General features: G+C 52.0%; 1 protein-coding gene across 1 annotated transcript in view; it reads right to left on the bottom strand.

Annotated features, from left to right (window-relative positions):
* LOC124097389 (MYND-type zinc finger-containing chromatin reader ZMYND8-like) overlaps positions 1-19,796 on the bottom strand; it is a 66,322-nt gene that overhangs the window by 3,375 nt on the left and 43,151 nt on the right. Inside the window, 12 exon segments of the mRNA XM_046451854.2 lie at positions 3,336-3,402; positions 4,313-4,376; positions 4,378-4,468; positions 5,846-6,085; positions 7,857-7,935; positions 9,628-9,708; positions 12,624-12,814; positions 14,948-15,292; positions 18,976-19,107; positions 19,110-19,241; positions 19,244-19,373; positions 19,376-19,479. Of these exon segments, the coding sequence (XP_046307810.2) occupies positions 3,336-3,402; positions 4,313-4,376; positions 4,378-4,468; positions 5,846-6,085; positions 7,857-7,935; positions 9,628-9,708; positions 12,624-12,814; positions 14,948-15,292; positions 18,976-19,107; positions 19,110-19,241; positions 19,244-19,373; positions 19,376-19,479 (1,656 nt within the window).

Here is a 19,796-nt window from a genome sequence, read left to right on the forward strand (position 1 = left end):
CTCACGTGGCTTTGGGAAGAAATAAGAACACTCAGGTCTGCAATCCCATGGGTCCACAGCCCATGGCCCTGTCCACACAGCCTGCTGCTCAACACGCAGATGTCACCAGTGCCCTGGAGCCAAGTACTCCTGTCCTTCCATTTTGACGATGACCCTCTGGTTGGTACTCCTCCTCTGCCAAAATACTTTTTTAAAAATTTTTAATTATTTGGGGGTGCGGGTGTTGGTGGGGCTGGGGATGGAACCCAGGACCTCATGCATGCAGGGCAAGTGCTCCACAGTAGAGCCACACCCCAGCCCTGCTGCCCTTGCCCAGCCTCTTTCCAAGCCCTAAAACGGGGGACCACGTCTCCTTCAGTGTAGTACCAATCTTCACAAAAAACACCTCGGGGAAGGCCCCTTTAGACATGGAAGTCCTGTGAATCACACCACCCTCAAGTGTCTGAGACACATCCCCAGCCCTTTTCTATTTTGAGACTGGGTTTCACTAAGTTGCTTAGGGCCTTGCTAAGTTTTAAGGCTGGCCTTGAATTTGTGACCCTCCTGCCTCAGCCTCCTGAGTAGCAGGGATTACAGGTGTGGATCACTGCACCTGGCAGAGCTACTGTTTAGTCAACTAAAATAAAATATAAAACTCCACTCCTAGTCACAGCTTGAGGGTTCCACAGCCACAGGTGGTTAGTGGCCACCAGTGTGCACAGTGCAGATATAAGACACGGCCTTCAGGGTACAACATTCCATTGGCAACATGGGCAGTGGAGGAGGGAGCACAGAGAGAGAGAAGCATATTAAACACCTAGGGAAGGAGGCAGCTGAGCGGAGAATCTGGTTATGACAAAGGACAGGAAGCAAGAAGCGGTCAGATGCTGAAGGTGGCCAGGAGGGAAAGGCAGAGCGCGTCACCCATGTCACACAGAGGGCAGCGGGAAGGACAGGTGGAGTCTGAGAGCAGGGAACGACATCATCTCTGCAGGGCGGGATGGGGGCTGGTGAAAGGGGTTTGGAGGAAGGAAGGATAAGGAGGATGAGGAGCTGTGCTTCTGAGGTCATTGATCAAGATTAAATGAGACATGGGACAGATCTGTGGTCCTGGGGAACTTCCTCCAGCTGCACCGAGGCTCGGGTGCAGGTGAGGAGTCAGACTGCCACGCTGAAAAATCAGGAAGGCTGGGGTGCCCGGGGCCTGTGAGCCAGACTGCGGCCCAGGACTGGGCTCGGACACCAGGCCACCTAGGCCACGCAGGCCACACAGGAGGAAGGAGTGGGGGAGCGGGAGGAGGCGTACACCAAGACCAGGACCACGTCTGCGGCCCCTGTGATTGAGCCCCATGTGCCACGACACAACCACTTCTGATTTCCAACAACAGTGCTTTGTTCTGAGTCCCATGGGTGAAGCTCGGGTCTGGGGTCACCTACGTCCTGGCTTGGCAAACACTCTCCAAGTGACTCGGGCCTCTGAGTCAGCTTCTCTGGGCCTTGCAGGACATAGTGACTTCTCCCCCAGGCACTGGGCATGACCAGGAGTGCAAGTGCCTCTTGTCCTTCAGGAAGCACCAGTGAGCACTCCTCTGCCACCCTCGACACTCCAGAGAAGGGGCTTTACCTGCCTGGCTCAGGTCCCCCACTGGCAGCAGCCATAGGCTCCCAAGTGACTTTCCTTTCACGTCCCCAGATACCATGATGCTTCAGGCCCCACACAGCCCAACACCTGTTTCTGCACTTCCAAACTCATTAGCACACACCCACCCATACACCCACACTCACACCCACACACACACTCCCACATTTGGTTCTGTGTCATCTTAGGCCTGCTTTCCTGCTACCATGGCTGAGCGAAGCAAATGGACAGAGACCAAGGAGCCTGCAATGCTTCATTTACTCTCTGGCCACCTACAAAAAGGCCCTCCAGCCCTGACCACTCTCTCCTGGCCACCATGCCACATGCAATCCTTATCCTGGCAGATCCCACACACACAGCATCACGAGTCTTCCCGGGCCACCTCTGTCCAGCACCTCGCAGCTGCAGAACCTCTGAACGGCACCAGCTGTGGGCAGCAGCACTCTCCAGCCTGGCCCTCCTCATGCCCCCCCCTCGCTCTGACACACCCACAGTCCCCTCCACAGGCTGCTCAACCTGTTTTAAGCTCATTTTTTTTTCAACTTTGATTCCAAAAGAAGCTTTTATCATTGCAACTCATTCAAATTACCATCATGAAAGCCAAACTGCAGGGTGATATTCTGGGGCTACCACACCACTAGACCTGAAGTCGCTTTGGCTCTGTTCTAAAACGAACTGAGATGCCGTGGCATATTAGTGCCACGCTGTGCCATGACTGGAGGTTCTATCTGGGGACTATAAGGGAAGCATGAAGGATGGTGCTTTTTTAAAAATATTTTTTAGTTGTTGATGGGCCTTTATTTTATTTATACGTGGTGCTGAGATTCGAACCCAGGGCCTCACAAATGCCAGGCAAGCATTCTACCACTGAGCCACGATCCAAGCCCCAGGGTGGTGCTTTTTTGACAGGCACTTCAATCAAATCCAAGGCCAAGTTCACATCCTCCCTAGACTCACTCCTGCCACTCCACCATCTCCACCAACCAGTTCCCACTGGCCCTTCCAGGCCTGGCCTCTGGGGAACCTTCCCCACCTGACCACAGACACTACTTCCTCTAAGCACTCAGTGTGCACAAGTGACATTAAGTTTTTGGTCTCCAACTGAAGAGAACCAGCAGGCAAAAAGACCCTGGAGGAAAGGTTATAGGCAAAAACCCTGTATTCAGCAAGACAGTCCTCAACAAGCAAGGCCTGGGTATGAACCCTCCTGCAGTGGACAGAACTGGTTTAGGAAAGAGTGGGGGTGGGGAGAGGGGAGACCATGGGGCTGAGAGAGAAGGGTGGCCCGAACCCCAGGAAAGAAATCCACATGTCTCAGAAAAGACCCCAAACAGCCTGCCAGAGGGAAGGATGGTCCAGAAACACCGCCCACATCCACACTGTCTTTACCTCTCTGAAGGCCTAAAGACCCTCAGGAGCTGACTTTATGGGGCTTTGCTTACCCTGGCATTTTCCAGGGCAGGACCCTGTGTCCAAATAGTGTCACATGGGCCCTGCTAAACAAAAACACAGGTAAATCCTGACCAGTGCATAGAAGTGTGGGGAAACTGCCTCGTCCAGCCACACCCTCACCCCACAAGCCCACCCAGCTGAGGCACCCCAAAGATCCCTAACAGCTTGAAAACCACTGCCCTAAACCCTGGGCTCCCTGACAAGATGGCTCCCAACCTGCCCAAATAAAATGAAAGTGCCATTAGCCCACCAGGGGGCGACATACCAGAGCATTGGTTGGAGCCTAAGAGAACGGAGGAGGGCATCTCTCTGGAGCCAGAAAGGTCGAGGGTCTAGAAATACAAAGAAAGATGGACTCAGGGCACTGGGGCCAACGGAGACCCCCAGGGAAACCCAGGGAGTCCTGGGAGTGCTCAACGCTCTCCCAGAGCATCTAGGTGCCCTCCACCTGGCGTGGTCCGCGGGGCCGAGCTGGACATGTGTACACACACCTGTGCTCTGGCTCCCAGACTCCTCCGGCGTGGGGGTGGCCCCTCCCTAGCACTCCAGTCTGAGCTTGAGTACCTTCCCTGTGGCCTGCACCCACTGGCTGACTTACCCAACACCAACACAGTCTGCTGCATCACAGAAGGAGAAATGGATCCATTCACTTTGGAAGCCTCTTGTGGGGCAGTACCAACCCTGAGACCAGGGTCTCGACTGATAATCTGATGATGATGTCCGAAGTCCACAATGACTACAAACATAAAAGATGATCCGTGTGCCCTCTAAGATCGATGTCACATGCACAGCCCAACAGGAGATGATCAGGTGTGACCTTCATGGTCCAATATGTCAGCACCAGCGAGATGTGGCTACTTGCATCTAAGTGAAATAAAGTCAAATTTTAAAATCTGATGCTTGGTCTCATTTGCCATCCTGAGTACTCCACAGCCACAGGGTCTACTGGCAGCCACAGTGGGTGGTACCCTCCCCATCACAGAGTTCTCCTGGATGTGCTGGACTAAACTGGGAGGGTCCTGAAAGCAGCTGCCAGGTCCTGCACAGTCCAACTCAGCCTTCTAGCCCGTCCATGGGGCTCACTGGTGAGGAAGAGCCCGGGGGCATGCCCTCGACCCCTGTCTTCTGACTGTTCCAGACAAACTGAGACACCATGGGACTTTGGTGGGTGGGACACAAAAGGGCAAGGGTCCTTGACACAAAGGGTGGGTGGCACTGACCAAGGCACAGGGGGGTCCTCACCGAGCCACTGTCCTTGCTCTTCTCAGCTGATGGCTCCTTCTCTTTGGAGGCACTGGTTGTGTCCAAGGTGCTGGGTGCTGAAGGAGCCCCCTTGGGAGGGCTTGTTCCCAATCTCTGTGTTCACCTTGGTGTCTGCTTCCTGCTTAGGGGTGGTAACTTGGGAAAAAGGGGAGAGAGGGAAGCCATGGGAAGCCAATCACAATGGTTTCAGGCCCTGCGTGGAGCCCACTCCGTGCCCCATGGCGCCAGTGGCCAGGCCCCACCCAGGGTCCAGGTGCAGACCCAGGGAGGCCAGGCACCCAGAGGTCTCCGAGTCGTGTTCTGTGAGAGCGTCTTGGCTTTCTAATACTCAGCGATTCAATAAGTCATTCTGGAAGGGAAAGTGTGTTCTTGGAGCTAATGACACCTGTCCACAAGAGCCCGCCATGACTTAGAGGCTTAGGTCCACCACAGCCCTGGACACTTGTTTTTGTCTGAGGCAGGTGGGAAAGACCCGTCAGAGAGCACAGAGCTTCTGGAGACTTTTTGGGAACAGTGGGCGTTGGACTCATATATACAGTGACTCATATAAACCAGGCTCACCACACTCAGAGAGCTGCAGGGCAGTGTGACCAAGCTGCAGGGCCCGCATGGGGCACCTCACACACTCCAGACAAAAGCGGAGTGCCACGTCATGGCAGCAGGACTCTAAAGACTATAAGAAGACACCTCCCGTGGACGGCGACAGAAAGTGAGTCTGCAACTGGTTCTTATGAATGACATCTTGTTGGCACACAGCCGGATTCTGGCTACAAAACCTCAAATATTCACTAGGGCCCTTCCCAGGTCTGCCAGCCCTGGACTGCCGTTTCTCAAGTTTGAATCATTCGCACGCCAGCTCTGCAAATTTTGCTACAGACATACAACCTTGTGTTTTTTATAATATTTTCAGTGAATTCTTTTAAATGGAGAATTTTGGGGGAGGGGGAAGTGCTCTGCATGGCACCCAGGGTGCTCTACCACAAGCTGCACCCCAGCCCAAAACTTTCAATTCCAACCCCATAAAACTAGAGTCCTTTGCCACAAACACTAGCTCTAAAGATTAACTTTTGAAGTGTTATTGATAAACCCCAACGGGGTAGTCCTCTCTGCTGAGGACTCTCAGCTGAAGCCTGCTTGCTCCAGCTGGGGAGGGGGTCATAGCTGCTGCTGCGGCCTCATTAACACAGGCCACACACCTACACCTGGGCCTCCACATAAGAATCCCCGTTATTTAGAGCTGTGGGTCTATTCTCACCCCCAAAACAGGATCCACCAGAGTACTGCTGACATGGGGGCCGGCCCGCTGTCTTGGGGCTGCCTTGTGCCCCACGGATGCTGAGGACCATCCCCGCACTAAGAGAAGATAAAAAGCCCTGCACACTAGTCAGCAGCCAGGCACCCATGATCAGCTCGGTCTGTGCACCACACTCATGCTTGCTAATCAGCCAGCTGCCCTCAGCGGGGGTCCCTGGGAGCCCAGGCCCCAGCCCTGCCACCCAGGGTGTGCACTACCTGACTGGGTGCAGGACTTCATGTGCTTGGGCTAGTGGGCCTGCTGGCAGGGGTAGTTGCAATAGCTGGTGTTCCAGCAGCAGTAGAAGATGACCTCCTTCTTGCAGTGGGCACACCACTGCTTCTTCTTGGTCTCGTCCACCGCCTGCTGCTTCTCCAGCTCCAGCTGCTTCTTCACCTTGGCAATGAGCTTGTCCCACTCCCACTCCAGGCTCTGCTGCATCTCAGCCATGGTCAGTTCTGGGGGAGGGGCAGGGGCGCAGGCTGCATCACTGACCCCAGCTGAGCACAGGGTGGCTGCACCCCCACATTCAGAAAGGCAGGGGTGTAAACCCTGACTTGGAAAGACCCCCACCAGCTGTGTGTCTCTGGGCCCATAACACAGCCTCCCTGAGCCAAATCATCATCTGTAAACAGGGAATCCGCCATTCAGGCCTACAGAGCCACACGTGACAGTGTCCATGAGGTCCCCAGTATGGAGACAAGAGGACACCAATGGTGATTCTCAACCCCACAAGACGTCCCAGGATTTCCTCAAACAAACCTTTCAAGTAATCATTAGCATACACTTTGTTTCCCTATCAAATACTTACACAGCTTCTACTATCTGCAGGTGTGGCTTGAAGCTCTTAATTAATTTGTGGAACCCTTCTAATAATTCTGAGGGGTAAGGACTACCATTCCGCTCCTCTCCCAGAGGAGGAAATGGGGTAAAGCAGGGCCTGGGACTCAGGGGTGTGTCTTGTGGCCCTAGATCCAAAGCATCAGAGGAACTCTGGGGCTGATCACTGTGCTAAGGACAAGTGTCAGGTCACCCAGTAATGAGAGTTCTCTAGGTTTACATCAGGCAGTCCAGTTACTTCAGAAAATAAGTCCACTTGCAAATCATTTGCAAGTGACCTGGTTAGAAATAAATGAAAATGAATCATTGTTCAATTCCTGAAATACTCTTTCTGAAATTTTAAAAAAAATTCAGAAAATTAATCCCTTATAAGGAACACAAACACAGTGGGGAGCTGGGATGCAAGCCTGTTGTCCCAGAGACTGGGGAGGCTGAGACAGGAGGATCCAAGTTTGAGGTTAGCCTCCAGAATGTAGCAAGGCCCTCTTCAATTTAAAAAGACCCTGTATCAAAAATTAAAAAATAAAATAAAAGGACGAGGCTGTAGCTCAGTGGTTGAGTTTAATCTCTAGTACTCCAATAAGGGGCAGGGACAAAGAAAACCACCACATGGTAGCAGATATGAGCCTCCCAGCCACCCAACTGACACAGGGATTCAGGATAGAGAGGAATGCAGACTCTTAAAGGAGACACCACAAGCCATTGAGATTCAGAAAGCACAGTTGCAAACCCTGGCCCACGCCCCTGTGAAATGAGGGAAATATGCAAACCCAGGAAAACTTGGGGGAAACTGTGTAGCCCCACCCGGGCTCCATCTCCAGCCCAGCTCAGACGAAGTCCCTCTGTAAATATCAGCCCCAGCCCAGGCCACGGCTGCTCCCACACTTGGGCAGCCTGAGCTCGCCTGTCCTGAATCACTCTGTCTCTGCCTCTGTCTGGCTTGTGCTGAAAGTCTTTTTGGCCATGTACCACGTGGTCCCCGTCTCCTCTGGGAACCCCACAGACCCTTCTCAGGAGACATCTCTTCGGATTTAATCATTTTTCTATGCACTGGCTAATGCAATTCCTAAAGAAACCCTATGTGGAGGGTTTGTATTATGTATCCAGATTTCAAGTGAAGAAACTGAGGCACCAGCAAGTTATGGAGGAGTTGGAAGGTGAACCACTGTAAGTCAGTGACCATCGTCGGTAGCCTCAAATGAAAGCAGGGTTCCTACCAGTGACCTCTATGGGTGAGCCTCCCCAGGGTTCCGTGTGCCCACCCCCCTCAACCCACACAAATGGCGTCCCACTGGCCCAGTGTTGACTCTGTCCACTTCTGGGCCCAACTTCAGAGGCGCGAAGTTCCCCCCAGCCCTGCCCAGTGCAGGCCCAGCAGCCAGGACCTACCCAGGTTGTGCTTCATCTCGGAGAGCTCCTGCTGGTGCAGCCATTGCAGCTTCTTGATCTCGATCCTCAGCCTGCGGATCTGGAAGGAGAAAAGCAGGTTCTGACGAGGCCCTGAGCGGGTCCAGCTGCTCCCCAGCAGGCCCCAAGAGCTCAGCCTCTCCTGATCAGAAAGGTCACAGGTGCCACATGGCTGACTCAGGCAGCCAGGCTGGGCGCTGACCTTCCCCCAGCACCTGTCTGGGGATGGGAGTCCCAGGTGGACCCAAATTCATGAGAAATGCTGGCTCTGAAGACCAGCGGAGAGTACCATCTACCATGGAAAGACCCGTCACTTGAAAAAGCCACTTAGAGTGAAGGACCAAGTCCCCCAAACAATACATCAAAAGTCTGGATAGAGGCGGGCACAGTGGCACAGCCTGTGATCCCAGAGGCTCAGGAAGCTGAGGCAGGACGATGGCAAGTTCAAGGCCAGCCTTGACAACTAAGCAAGACCCTGTCTCAAAATAAACAGAAAGGGCTGGGGTGAAGCTCAGTGTCAGAGCACCACTGGGTTCAATCCCCAGCACCCCAAAAGTAAAAAAAAAATGTTTGCATTTTTGTCTAAGAAAATTAAATAAAGGTAGCTGTGACTTTTCACCTAATAAAACATCCAGGTGGATCATTCATCTGAAATTCCAAATCCCATTTCTTTGAAATGAAAGGGTATCTTGGGAGGAGGAGGATAACCCCAATTTGGACCATATTGATTTAAAGGGAAAAGTAAGCTTAGACTGAATTGACCTGAGGGTTTTAATTATCAAGTGGCTTGGTCACACATGACAATGACAATATGGAGTCACTTTGGTTGTCACAACTGAGGATTACTACTGACATCTAGTGGGTAGAGGCCAGTGGTGCTGCTAAGGATAGTCCCCAGCACAAACGTCACAGGGGCTGAGGTTGAAAACTTCTGATTTACCCTCTGAGGGTGAAGAACCTCAGTTCAGTGCCAAAATCTCATGTCTAGTGGTTGGAGGAGGGAGCTGGATATCACCCTCAAAATGGGAAAACAAGTGCGGCCCACATCTGACCAGGGCTTCAGGTGAGACACTAGGAACCCGCTCACCCTCAATCACAGGCAGGTTCTTAAAATGAATTCTTAAATCCATTCCTCCTGACCCTTCATATTCACACAGTTTTCCTTCAGAAACTGCCAGGTCTGAGCAAAACAAAGAACAATGTCAGAGGCTGTGCATGGGACTCCCCACTTCTGTCCTCACCTCTCAGGACTCCAGAAACCCTGCCACCTGCACTTCACCTGGTGACCTGCGAGCACCTGACCCATGCTGTCCCGGCCACACAGCCAGCAGCGCATTCTCCAGGTCTATCAGCCAGAGAGAGAATTCTGCAAACTGCACTAGAAAGTTGCTTTCCCAAGGGAGACTTTATGAGTCTGAGGCTTCTCTGGGCCACCTGAGAATTTCTGTATGCAAATGCTTGGATCATGACTGCAGAGAGGCGCAGGCCTATGGAAAGACCATGGCGCTGATTCGACATGAAGCGGAAGGATGGGTCTCCCGTCTCACCCACGGACTAACTCTGGTTCAGACGGGGCTATTTATCACACCAGGCCAAGTGGAACAGCTGCTGGCTGGGCATCGGGGAGGAAGTAGCTCACCCACCCCTCAGACAGCAGGGGCAGTAGCGGGGGGCCCGGGCAGCTCATGCACCATGCCACCCTTCTAGCAGCCTCTAAGGTCCAGAGCAAGTAAGGAGTCCTGTCACCTCTAACCTCAGCGATTGTGCTTCCAGTAGTGTTCTTGGAAAGATTGTTGTATATTTCTGTCATCATTCCTTTTATGGCATCCATCATCTGAAAGATAAACACAAACAATCCAGTCAACATCGGCGGCTTTTCCAGGCAACAGAACTAACATCAACATGGAGAAGGCAGCAGTGACCATGTCCCTCCCAAGACACTTGTCCCCCTGCCCTGAAGACTAGTTCACAACTCTGATGCTAGTTTCTACACCCACAGACTGAACTGGAAAGGCCCAACCGGTCCACAGATGTGTCCTGTCTAACACAGTAGGCTTGAGGGAGACAGTCTTGTTACTGTTGTTGAATCCTCTCCCTCCCCCCCCCCCCCTCTCTCTCTCTCTCTCTCTCTCTCTCTCTCTCGGCTGCGAATGAAATCCAGGGGCTCATGCATAGTAGGCAAGTGCTCTACCACTGACTTACACCCCAGCCCTAATTAATTATCTTTTAAAAACACGTTTACTAGGGAAGCTGAGGCAGGAGGATCACAGGTTAAAGGCCAGTGAGTGAGACCCTGTCTGAAAGAGGCTCATTAGTAAAGTGCCACTGTATTCAATTCAAATCCTAGAGAGAGAGAGAGAGAGAGAGAGAGAGAGAGAGAGAGAGAGAGAGAGAATCCACAACATACCATGTAAACTGTATATTGCAATTTTATTAAAATGTAAATTTATTTATTTTTAACTTTTTTAAGTTGTTGGTAGACCTTTATTTGGTTTATTTATTTGCAGTACTGAGAATCAAACCCAGTGCCTCACACATGCCAGGCCACTGCATTACCTCTGAGCCACATCCCCAGCCCCTAATGCAGCGGTTTTTAGGGACTAAGTGGCCAGGGTCATAGCTCAGTGACAGGATAGGTCCACAGCATGTTTAACAGGCACAAAGGCCTGGGTTCAGTCCCCAGTGCATGCTCAAACATGCTCACAAAACACCAATGGCTTTTAAATATTTGAAGTGACTCATTCATCATTATAAATCAATTCCAGAACATTTTCATTACGCCCCAAAGAACGCCCGCTCCCTATTAGTCTCCACCCCTCCAATGTCCCCATCCTGCATCTCCCAGGTCTCTGAGAACCCTGGCCCTTTTCTGGTACTAGAGGCTGAACCCAGTCAGGGGCACTTTCCCTCTGAGCTCACCCCCATTCCACTTTATTTTTTATATTGAGGCAGGGTCTCGCTAAGTAGCCCCCGTTGGCCTCAAACCTGTGCTCCTCCCACCTTGGCCTCACACTGCTAGGATCACAGGCATGCCCAGCTGTCCATCAAACCTCAACCTGCTCTCTACCCCTACAGGTTTGCTTATTCCAATCATTTCCTGTAAATGAACTTGTGCAACACGCAGGCCCTGGTGGTAGCTCGAGGCCTGCCCACCTGCAACATCTCATTCCTTTGCAGCCTGCCAGGTGGAATTGGCTATTTGCCATTGTAATGCCCTCAGTCCAGGCACTGCCTGCCTACTTCATTCCCATCTTCTTTCCCTTTAAAGAGTCTCTCAAGGCATCGGTGAGCCTGTGAAACCAGCCAGGGCAGTGTGGCAGCCACCCAGAGACGTGCTGACCAAATGTGTTTGTGGGAAGACATTTTCTCCGCCTTCCCCTGCCACAGGGGCCAGCAGCGTTCAGGAGAGAGGTCTGTCAGGCCTGCTCTGACCCTGGCCAGTCTCTCCTGGGCTTTCCTAAGCTCCAGCTCAGAGGGAAGGTGGGACAAAGGAAACCCTGAATCCAATGCCTCTGTCCGGCCATAGTTTCTCACCTTCCCTAAGCTGTGGTTTCCCCATGGAATAAAGCCAGGTGCCAACAGAGCACCTGGTGGGGTGTGCACAAGGGACTGGGAAAACCAGGCCAAGGCCACTCCAGGCCTGCCCACCAGTGGGGAGGTGGCCATAAAGGAATGCCTGTTCGCATTCTGTTATGCACAAAAACAAATCCGTGTGAGCACGCAACTGCATGACAGCTGGTGTGCCCCAAGAGAGGAACCCCAATTTACCCTAAAATTGGAGTCAAATGAGTGAAATATCTGTTGTGAGAACAGCCCTCCGCAGGCTGCTGCCAGGGTACGCACTTTCTGCTGTGCGTACCTCTGAGCCTCATCCCCAGCCCCCGGACTCATCCCCCAAAGTGACCTGTTCGTTCTTTTAAATGGTGAAGAAAACGTCCCTGGAAATAGGTCCTGCCTCAGAGGAAAGGGGACTGCAGGGGGCAGTGGAAGGCACATGGCCACAGGAACCGGGAACATGGGCTTAGTGTCAGTGATAAGCCTGACCACCCAGCCAGCCTCAGTTTACCTATCTGTAAATTAACAGCTGGGACCAGATCAAAGGAGGGGGACAGCAGGGACAAATGCACATTGAAAAACAGACAGAAAATACCAGATACCACCTTACATCGATAATGAAAACACATCCCCATCAACCCTCTTCCAACCCCACAGAGCCGTCAGCAAGAAAGGCTCCCCGGGGTGGGGGCCATGACACCCCGGTCAGTGGTCAGTCTCCCTCCAGTCCAAGCCTTGACACAAACAGTATCTGGTGAGATTAAGCTTCATTTATTTAGGTTTTTAAACTGAATGGATTTAAACAACAGGAATTAAGTTTAAATAAAAATATTAACTCAAAACTGGCTCAGGTGATGAACAGGCCAGAAAACCATCGTGAGTGGCATATCACTGACCCTGGAATCCTCCCTGTTCAGAACCTCGGGGACCCTGAACCCCTGGGTCAGCTGTCCTTTGCTCTAGCACTCAAAGAAATCCTGTCCTTCATGAGCAGCCTGAATTCCAAAGGGGACTCCAGCGCCTTTTGGATTTTATGGGCTGGTTTTAGGATCTAAGCCTTCCTGGTGTGAGATTGAGTCCGCCCTACAATACCCTTTGAGAATAGACTTCAGAGCCAGTGTGGATCTGGGCTGGGAGCAACAGGGTCCTCTGCCCAGGTGCCCTGCAGCAGCCAACCAGGCGCCTGCCACTCACTTTGCTCACGTACTTGGCGATGTCGGCGGCGACGTCGGCCGAGGCGGTGGCAATGGGCAGGTCGGCGCTGACTGATGACGTGAGGGTGCTTGTGCAGCCAGAGCTGCTGATCAGGGGGGATGGCTGTGTGCTGGTTACCAGGGTGATGGTGGACATGGATGGGCTCTGTGTGACCTCCTTCTGCTGGACAGCTAGGAGAACAAAGGGTCCTGGTCACCCAGAAACATAGGAAGGGCTGTCCCAGCACAACGCTGTGGTGACAAGTGCAGCCCAGCCCTTGACGCACCCTGTGGGATTTTTTTACTCTAAAGTGACCAAAGGAGCCAGGCTAGGTCCCAACCCCAGTAGAAAAACTTGAGGAAACATGAACCATCTCTGAGAGCTCAAGGTTGTGAGGCAGCCCTGGTGCCCCGAGTGCCTGGGGCAGACTCCAGGCTGCCCAAGGAACCCCAGCTGGTTCCAACCTGCAACAGGGCAACAGAAGAGGGGGCTCTGTCTTCCAGCCCCATGGGAGGGGAGATGCCTCACCACCCTGGATGGCCCAGCCCTTCTGCCCCCATATTGTCCAACTTTCCTGACTCTCCTGAGCCCTCACTGCACCCTCCCTGCTCCCTCAACCTACCCACAGGCCCAAAACCTCCACACAGGTCAAAGCAGAAGTCAGTTCACCTGGACTCCCTGTCTAGTGCACCAGTGTATGACTGATTACACCTTAACTAGTGGTGCGGGAGTGCCCAGCTGATTCAGGTGTGTCTTATCACCTTAACTAGTGCTGCAAACATGCCATCGGTCCTCATCACTTTATTTTGACAGAGACAATTGGAAAGCTGAGGACCATAATGTCCACAAGTCTTTCTGGAAACACCAAACCTCCCCTGGGAAAAGAGCATCTGCTCACGGGATAGTAAGACAAGACATACTCATCCTCATTTCCAGCAACCTAGATCTGTCCCAACAACTGTTCTTTTTGTTCCAGGGATTGAACTCAGGGACACTCAGCCACTAAACCACATCCCCAGAATTATTTGGTATTTTATTTAGGGACAGGGTCTCACTGAGTTGCTTAATGCCTTGCCTTTGCTGAGGCTGGCTTGGAACTCTCGATCCTCCTGCCTCAGCCTTCCGAACTGCTGGGATTGCAGGCGTGGGCCACTGTGCCCAGCTCCAAACACATTTTAAGCACTAGGTCACTTCAACTGTCTTCCAACTTGACCTCTCCAGTTTTCCACTCCTTCCTCTCCCATTCGCCAATCTTTGGAGGGTTACATGGGGTTCCTCTGAGGTGACCTTTTTACCTTGCATCCTGCTGCTAATCAGAAGGCCTGCTCACCAGGGTGCACTCACTAGGAGACTTTCAATCAGGGGCCCCACTTTCCAGGATCTAGAGGAGGTTCCCCGAGGAACAAAATGTACCCCAGCCTCACAAACCTGGGAAAACTGACCCTGGGCAGATCAGCCAGCCCTCTGTGTGCCCTGACGTCAGCTGCAGATGGAGCATCCTGCTTTCTGGTGGGAGTTTCAATTCTGCAACTTCAGCAAGCAGTTCCTGCCACTTGCATATCTCATGGGTGTGGCAAATCCCTGTTTTTTAGAGTAAGCTTTGCTGTCAACCTCTTTCACTGTACTCTTCCCCAAACAAGGCCTAGGGCTTTGCTCATGTGCCCTTGGAAACATTATACAAAGGTACAACTTTCTTTGCAGCACTGCTTATGGTAGGAAAAAAAATGGAAGTTACCTAAGCCCACCGGGAAGGAAATGCTTTACATAAACTAGGGAATACTACGCAGCAGTCCAAAAGAAGAAGGCAGGGCCATATGCTGGGACACAGGCAGACCTCGAAACATGCTGATGGGTGAAAAAAAAAAAAAAAAGCAAGTATGGTACCATTTTTATGTCTTAAAAAAGAAAAAAAAAGGGGGAAATAAGTACTTTTATGGTGTGTGGGTGTGTGGGGGTCGGTGTGTGTACATACTTGTGCGTGCATGCATAGGAAAGGGTTTTAGGTGACTGATCATGGCTACCGAGGAAGGAAGGACAATTAAATGGAAGGTGAACCGGACAACACTCAACAAAATTATCATATAAACATCCTGTCCCATTTCTAAGGAGAAGAGAGGCATGTATCACCTTAAAAAAGAAAAATTAAGTGAAAAAGTGAGTTGCAAGCCAACTTTAAAAAAAAATAATGCCAAATGGAACGTGTGAGGCCCTCAGGACACGATGGCCGGAACACAAACAGAGGGGAAAAATAAAACGGCAATGTTTTTTGTCCTGTCGATGTGGCAATGGGAGTGGGTGCCACACAGAGCAGAAGGGGGCTATACCTTTCACAGCCTGTCTGGTCTGATATCTCGTCCCCTGGGAAGACTGAGGCTGCTGCTGCTGGCTGTGCTGCTGCTGATGATGCTGCATCTTCTGCATGTGCCACTTTTGGAAGGAAGTTTGAAATTTACTTGATGAGTTCCACACGACCGGATGCACGGCCAGGGCAGTCTCCTTTGGTAAGAGCGGCCTCTGCTTTTTCACCAGGCTTCCTGTGACAGTGGACATTGTGCTGGTGTTGGCCGGGATGCCGGCCACGGGGTTTTGGGAGGAGGAGCGGGTGAGCACCGGCATCTCGGGGGGAGACCGGCTGCCCGAAGTCATGGACAGTGGCGCTTTACCGATGACTACAGCCAGGGTGTGGAGACAGACAGACAAACAGAGCAGGTTGGACTTGGTTCCCGGCAGGAACCTGCCTGTGAGTTCTGGGCAAAACCAACCAAAGCCAAGGGTGACCAGGGAGGTCCGCACCAGGCGCCCACCGAGGAGCAGCAGTTCCACCTTCCATCTCACCTCCACTGAGCCCGGCTGGCATCGAGACCCAAGCCAAGAACCCTGGGGGACAGGAGGTGAACACGACCCCCCACTAGGGAAGGAAGCAGTGGGTGACAGAATCCCTGCAAGTGCTTGTCTAAGAAAGGACTCACTCCAGAGGGCCAGGGGAAGCCCTTCAGGTAGGGATCCTCTAACACCCGCACCCCAAGAACCAGATGGCCTCTCCTCTGGCAAGGACTGAGCAGCATGGAGCCACCCGCCCAGAAAGAAAAGCCCCCTCTGTCTCTTCAATTCCCTCCAGGACAACGTCCCAGGGAGGTGCTGACACTAAAAGGAACTCTGCCCCACGCACAGCCAGAACCTCCCCCTAACACTAGTCGAGGCAGAAGAGCCAGAAGCACTGAGAGAGCAGGGGGCACATTCAGAAAGGGGGTTGTTCATGGCCACCGAAGTCCCAATCGTGGATTAGACGGACTTGTCCCCAAGAGGACATCAGGGAACACACTGCAAACACAGGTGCGGGTTAACCACCCCTGACCTCAGACTCCGTGCTGCCTGGACATCAAACTCCTCAAATAAAACATGAGAGCGTGATGAAGGGAGGATGGTCAGGATGCTGTGGGGTTTAGGAGGCCGGGAGAAAGAAGCTGAGGGACAGCAGCTGGCCGACTCTGGGCCAGCCTGGGGCAGCCCTCCTGCTTTCCTGGAGGGGAGCATTCAGCCGGCTACTGGGCATCAGCCCAAGTGGAGCTGGGCAGGGTTCTCTTCCTGCAATGAGGGGTCCCGATCTTTCCTAGGTGACCTGCAAGTACTGAACACAGCCCCTGCTCCTTCAAGGTACACAGGAGGCATTCATCTGGGCTCTACTGAGAGCTGGGCAGAGGCCTGGCACCAGCCGGTCTCCCACCTGCAGAAGCACATTCAACGCCTCCCTCTCTGCCAATGAGAAAATGTGTGTATCGCTGGGCAATGTGGCCTGCGTGCCCCTGCCAAGGGCAATGCCAAAGGGTCACTCCCTTCTGATTTATAAGAGCAAACACGCAGCTGTGCAGTGGGGCAGCTGCTCTGCAAGGGTCATGCTGGCTCTTCCTTCAGGAAAAGGGGTGGGGGGCCCGAAAAGACTCCCGCCTCCAGCTCCCCACGTTATCATTTAGGCAAATTTTAATTTCTAGGGTATTCTGATGATTGGTGGGGAGGAATCTCAAGGAAATTTCACTGGTTAGAAATCTGGAGTATATAATCACCCAAAATTCATCCCAAAAGGGTGAAGCCTTTAAAGGGCTGGCACCCTGGAAGCTGCCCAATCAAATTCCCTGACATATTCCAGAACTTGCCACCCTGAATTAGCATCCCAGTGGGGAAGGGTGGCAGGACTCCTGGGTGCAGCAGGTAGCAGGGTCTCTAGGGGCTCCCTTTGCTTCTGATCGGAGCGGTTCTGCTCTGAAAGTACCTACTCCACCACATGCCACACTCCACGCTGAGGGTGAGTGGGAGTCCCTACGGCACAGTCCCAAATGCCCTCCCCTTCAACTGAGCAAAAGCGAAGGCACTTGGTAGGGACCCTGCTCCACTGCAGAGTCCAAGACTGAGCCTTTGAGACCCAAACCACCAAGCGACTCTGGATTTAAGATCATTTGTTTTTTCCTAATCACTAAGAAGCTGCTAACTGAACTGGGTTCTAGAATCTTCTGCTCAATCATCCAGCATCTACTCAGGGGCTCCAGGAGAAGTTTCCTGGAGACATCAGCATGAGGAAAATCTCTATTTTTTCTCAACAACTGGATTAATTTTGAGTTTTTGGAGAGTGTGAGATCTTTTAAGGATCTCTTCCTTTTTTGCTTTCATGGCCAGGAAGCTCAGAGCCCAACTCTAAACGCTGATAGCACGTACTTTTGCATAAAAGTGTTGCCCAGTTATTCTCCTTCATTTCCCTTTTACACTGACTTCTTTATTTTCTTTCTGTTTAATGATTATGTATTCTTGTCAATCTGATGAAAAACCTGTCTGGAAGGGGAAGGGGCATTAAATGAATCAATCAATCAAAAGGCCTGTTCCAGAAAGAACAGAACAGTATAAATGTGCCTCAGGAGTCCTGTACCACCTACACCCAAATCACACTTCCACAATCCTCACAGAACAAATGCTACTGCCCATTTTTTCTGCAATAATAAAGAGCAGCCTCTCAGAACTCAATGCATGATGTCACTGTATTTTTCCAAAGCATTTATGAATCTAAGAGATGGCCAGAGACAGTCAGCCTGCCTTCTCTGTGCTGTGTCTCCTTTCCCTCTCCACTCCTGCACGCTTCAGAGACATCCTGTTCTCTCTTCCTGAGCGGCGGGATACCCTCTCTCCTCACTAACAACTGAGACTCCACAGCAGCAAGATTCTACACACACACTGAGCCCTTGCTTTAAGCCACCAGACTGGGGAAATTCAAAGAACACAGACTCACATCTTACTCAATGGTTTGGATAAGAAGCTAGCAGCTGTCAGAAGTAAGGCATAAAAAAAAAAACATAAAAAAAAAAAGAAGTAAGGCATAGTCAAAAACTAAACCTGGCTATGCTTTAAGTTACCCACAAAGTACATAAGGCTTTATGGTTATGATCTCTAATCTGTCCTCAGGCAACATTTCTCCAGGGACCCTTAATTAATTCTTCAGTACCTTCCGTGGGCATGCTGGGCTCCACCCATCACCCATTTGCCAAGCCAGCTGGAAAATATGCTGATGGCTTTGTCAGGGCAAGAACACCCTCCGACTCATTCCCAAGCTCCCGCTAGTGGGTTTTCCTGCAGAGAAAGGGTGCTCTATGAAGTGTCATAGAGCCCTCCAGGGATACCTAACAGCCAACACCAGGAAGGTCCTGCTGTCACCTAGTGGTAGAGGCCAGGATGCTCCTAGAGACCCTCCAGCGCACAGGACAGAGAACTCTCTAGGGCAAAGTGTCCCTAGTGCCAGGATGAGCAGCCCTCGGCTCGAGTCAGCTAAATGAACAGGACGGACATCAAATCAGGTGGCATGTCACCAGACACTGCCCCTTCGGTTTCTAGGTCCTCAAAGGTTCTCAGGCACTCAGGTACCAATTACCAAACAGTTTCACATTCTTGTAAGAAAATTTACCTGGTAATGCCTGAGTAGCATTATGGACAGACAGGAAGCTGGACTAAGGAGGACCTCTGACTGAATGCTCATAGGCACCTGAGCCTGGTCAGAGGTCGACATGTCAAGAAACACTTCAGGGACATGAGTGAGCCTGTTGGAAAAGCAGTGGCTTAGGCTAAAGAGGACTAAAATCAACTACCATTTTCTAAGTGCTTCCTTGTCTGGGCTCCCAATCAATCATGGTGGGCACTGAGCAGGCCAAGGTCAGGGGGCCTACACCTAAGCCCTGGTCCTGTTCTGTCCTCAGCCTGGGAACGTAAGGCCATCGAAGCTTTCCTGGCTGAATGGTGCTGGGGGCCCCATGGCTTCTGCCAACCCAAGGGCCGGGGGCATTCCAGTGAGAACCTGCAGACGGACATAAGGACTTACCGTCCTGCTTGGGAAGTGGCTCTTTGGGTTCCTTCTTATTTTTCCGGCCCTCCCGCCCAGGATGGTCGTCTCCCAAATCTATGACAACTTCACTCTCTGAATCCAAGTCCAGGCCCAAGTGCACCATCGAAAATCCATCTCATTTTTGCCCTTCAGTTTGTCCTTGGCAGGATGCAGGGATGGCTTTGCTCTCTTGGCAGGGTCCCTCTTGGGCTCCGGGTTGGCCTTCGCGGCTGTGGGCTCTTCCTTCTCACTGACTGGAGACCGCTTTTCAGCTCCTCAGGGACCTCCATGGGGTTGGCGGGCTTGGGCTTTTTTTTGGCAGCGGGTGGCTCCTTGTCCAGCGTGCTTCCATCCTTGTCCTCCGCGTCTTCTGGCTCATTCTTGGACTTCTGCTCTCGTTGTCACTGGGGTACTTACTGTCTCTACTCTCCGACATCTTGGAATGCTCCCAGTCGCTGTGCTCCATGGCCGTGTACACGTCCTCCGAGATTTTATTGATGCCTAAATTCAAAAGAGAAAACCCAGCCTGTTGCGCAGTCATCGAACCAAAATCAGGACTAGGAAGTGCAGATGGTTCCCATGCCAAAGGCTGGAGTGAGAAAAACACACTCAAATCACATCACACTGGCGCAAGGGATGGGAGTAAATGGAAGCAGCAGCTGGATACAAGTGACCAGCGGGAGCCGTGTCTGCAGGGGCTTCGGGCCTTAGCCTTCAGAGGTGACCTGGGACCTCCCTACGTATGATTAAACAGGAGCAAGCTAAATCCGCATCGCTGATAAGAGAGGGAGAGGGTAGAGGAACAAAGGGACAAGCCA

This window comes from Marmota monax, unplaced genomic scaffold, assembly GCF_021218885.2.
Source record: "Marmota monax isolate L192 unplaced genomic scaffold, Marmota_monax_Labrador192_F-V1.1 WCK01_AAM20220418_F8-fsc00401, whole genome shotgun sequence".
Classification (NCBI taxonomy): domain Eukaryota; kingdom Metazoa; phylum Chordata; class Mammalia; order Rodentia; family Sciuridae; genus Marmota; species Marmota monax.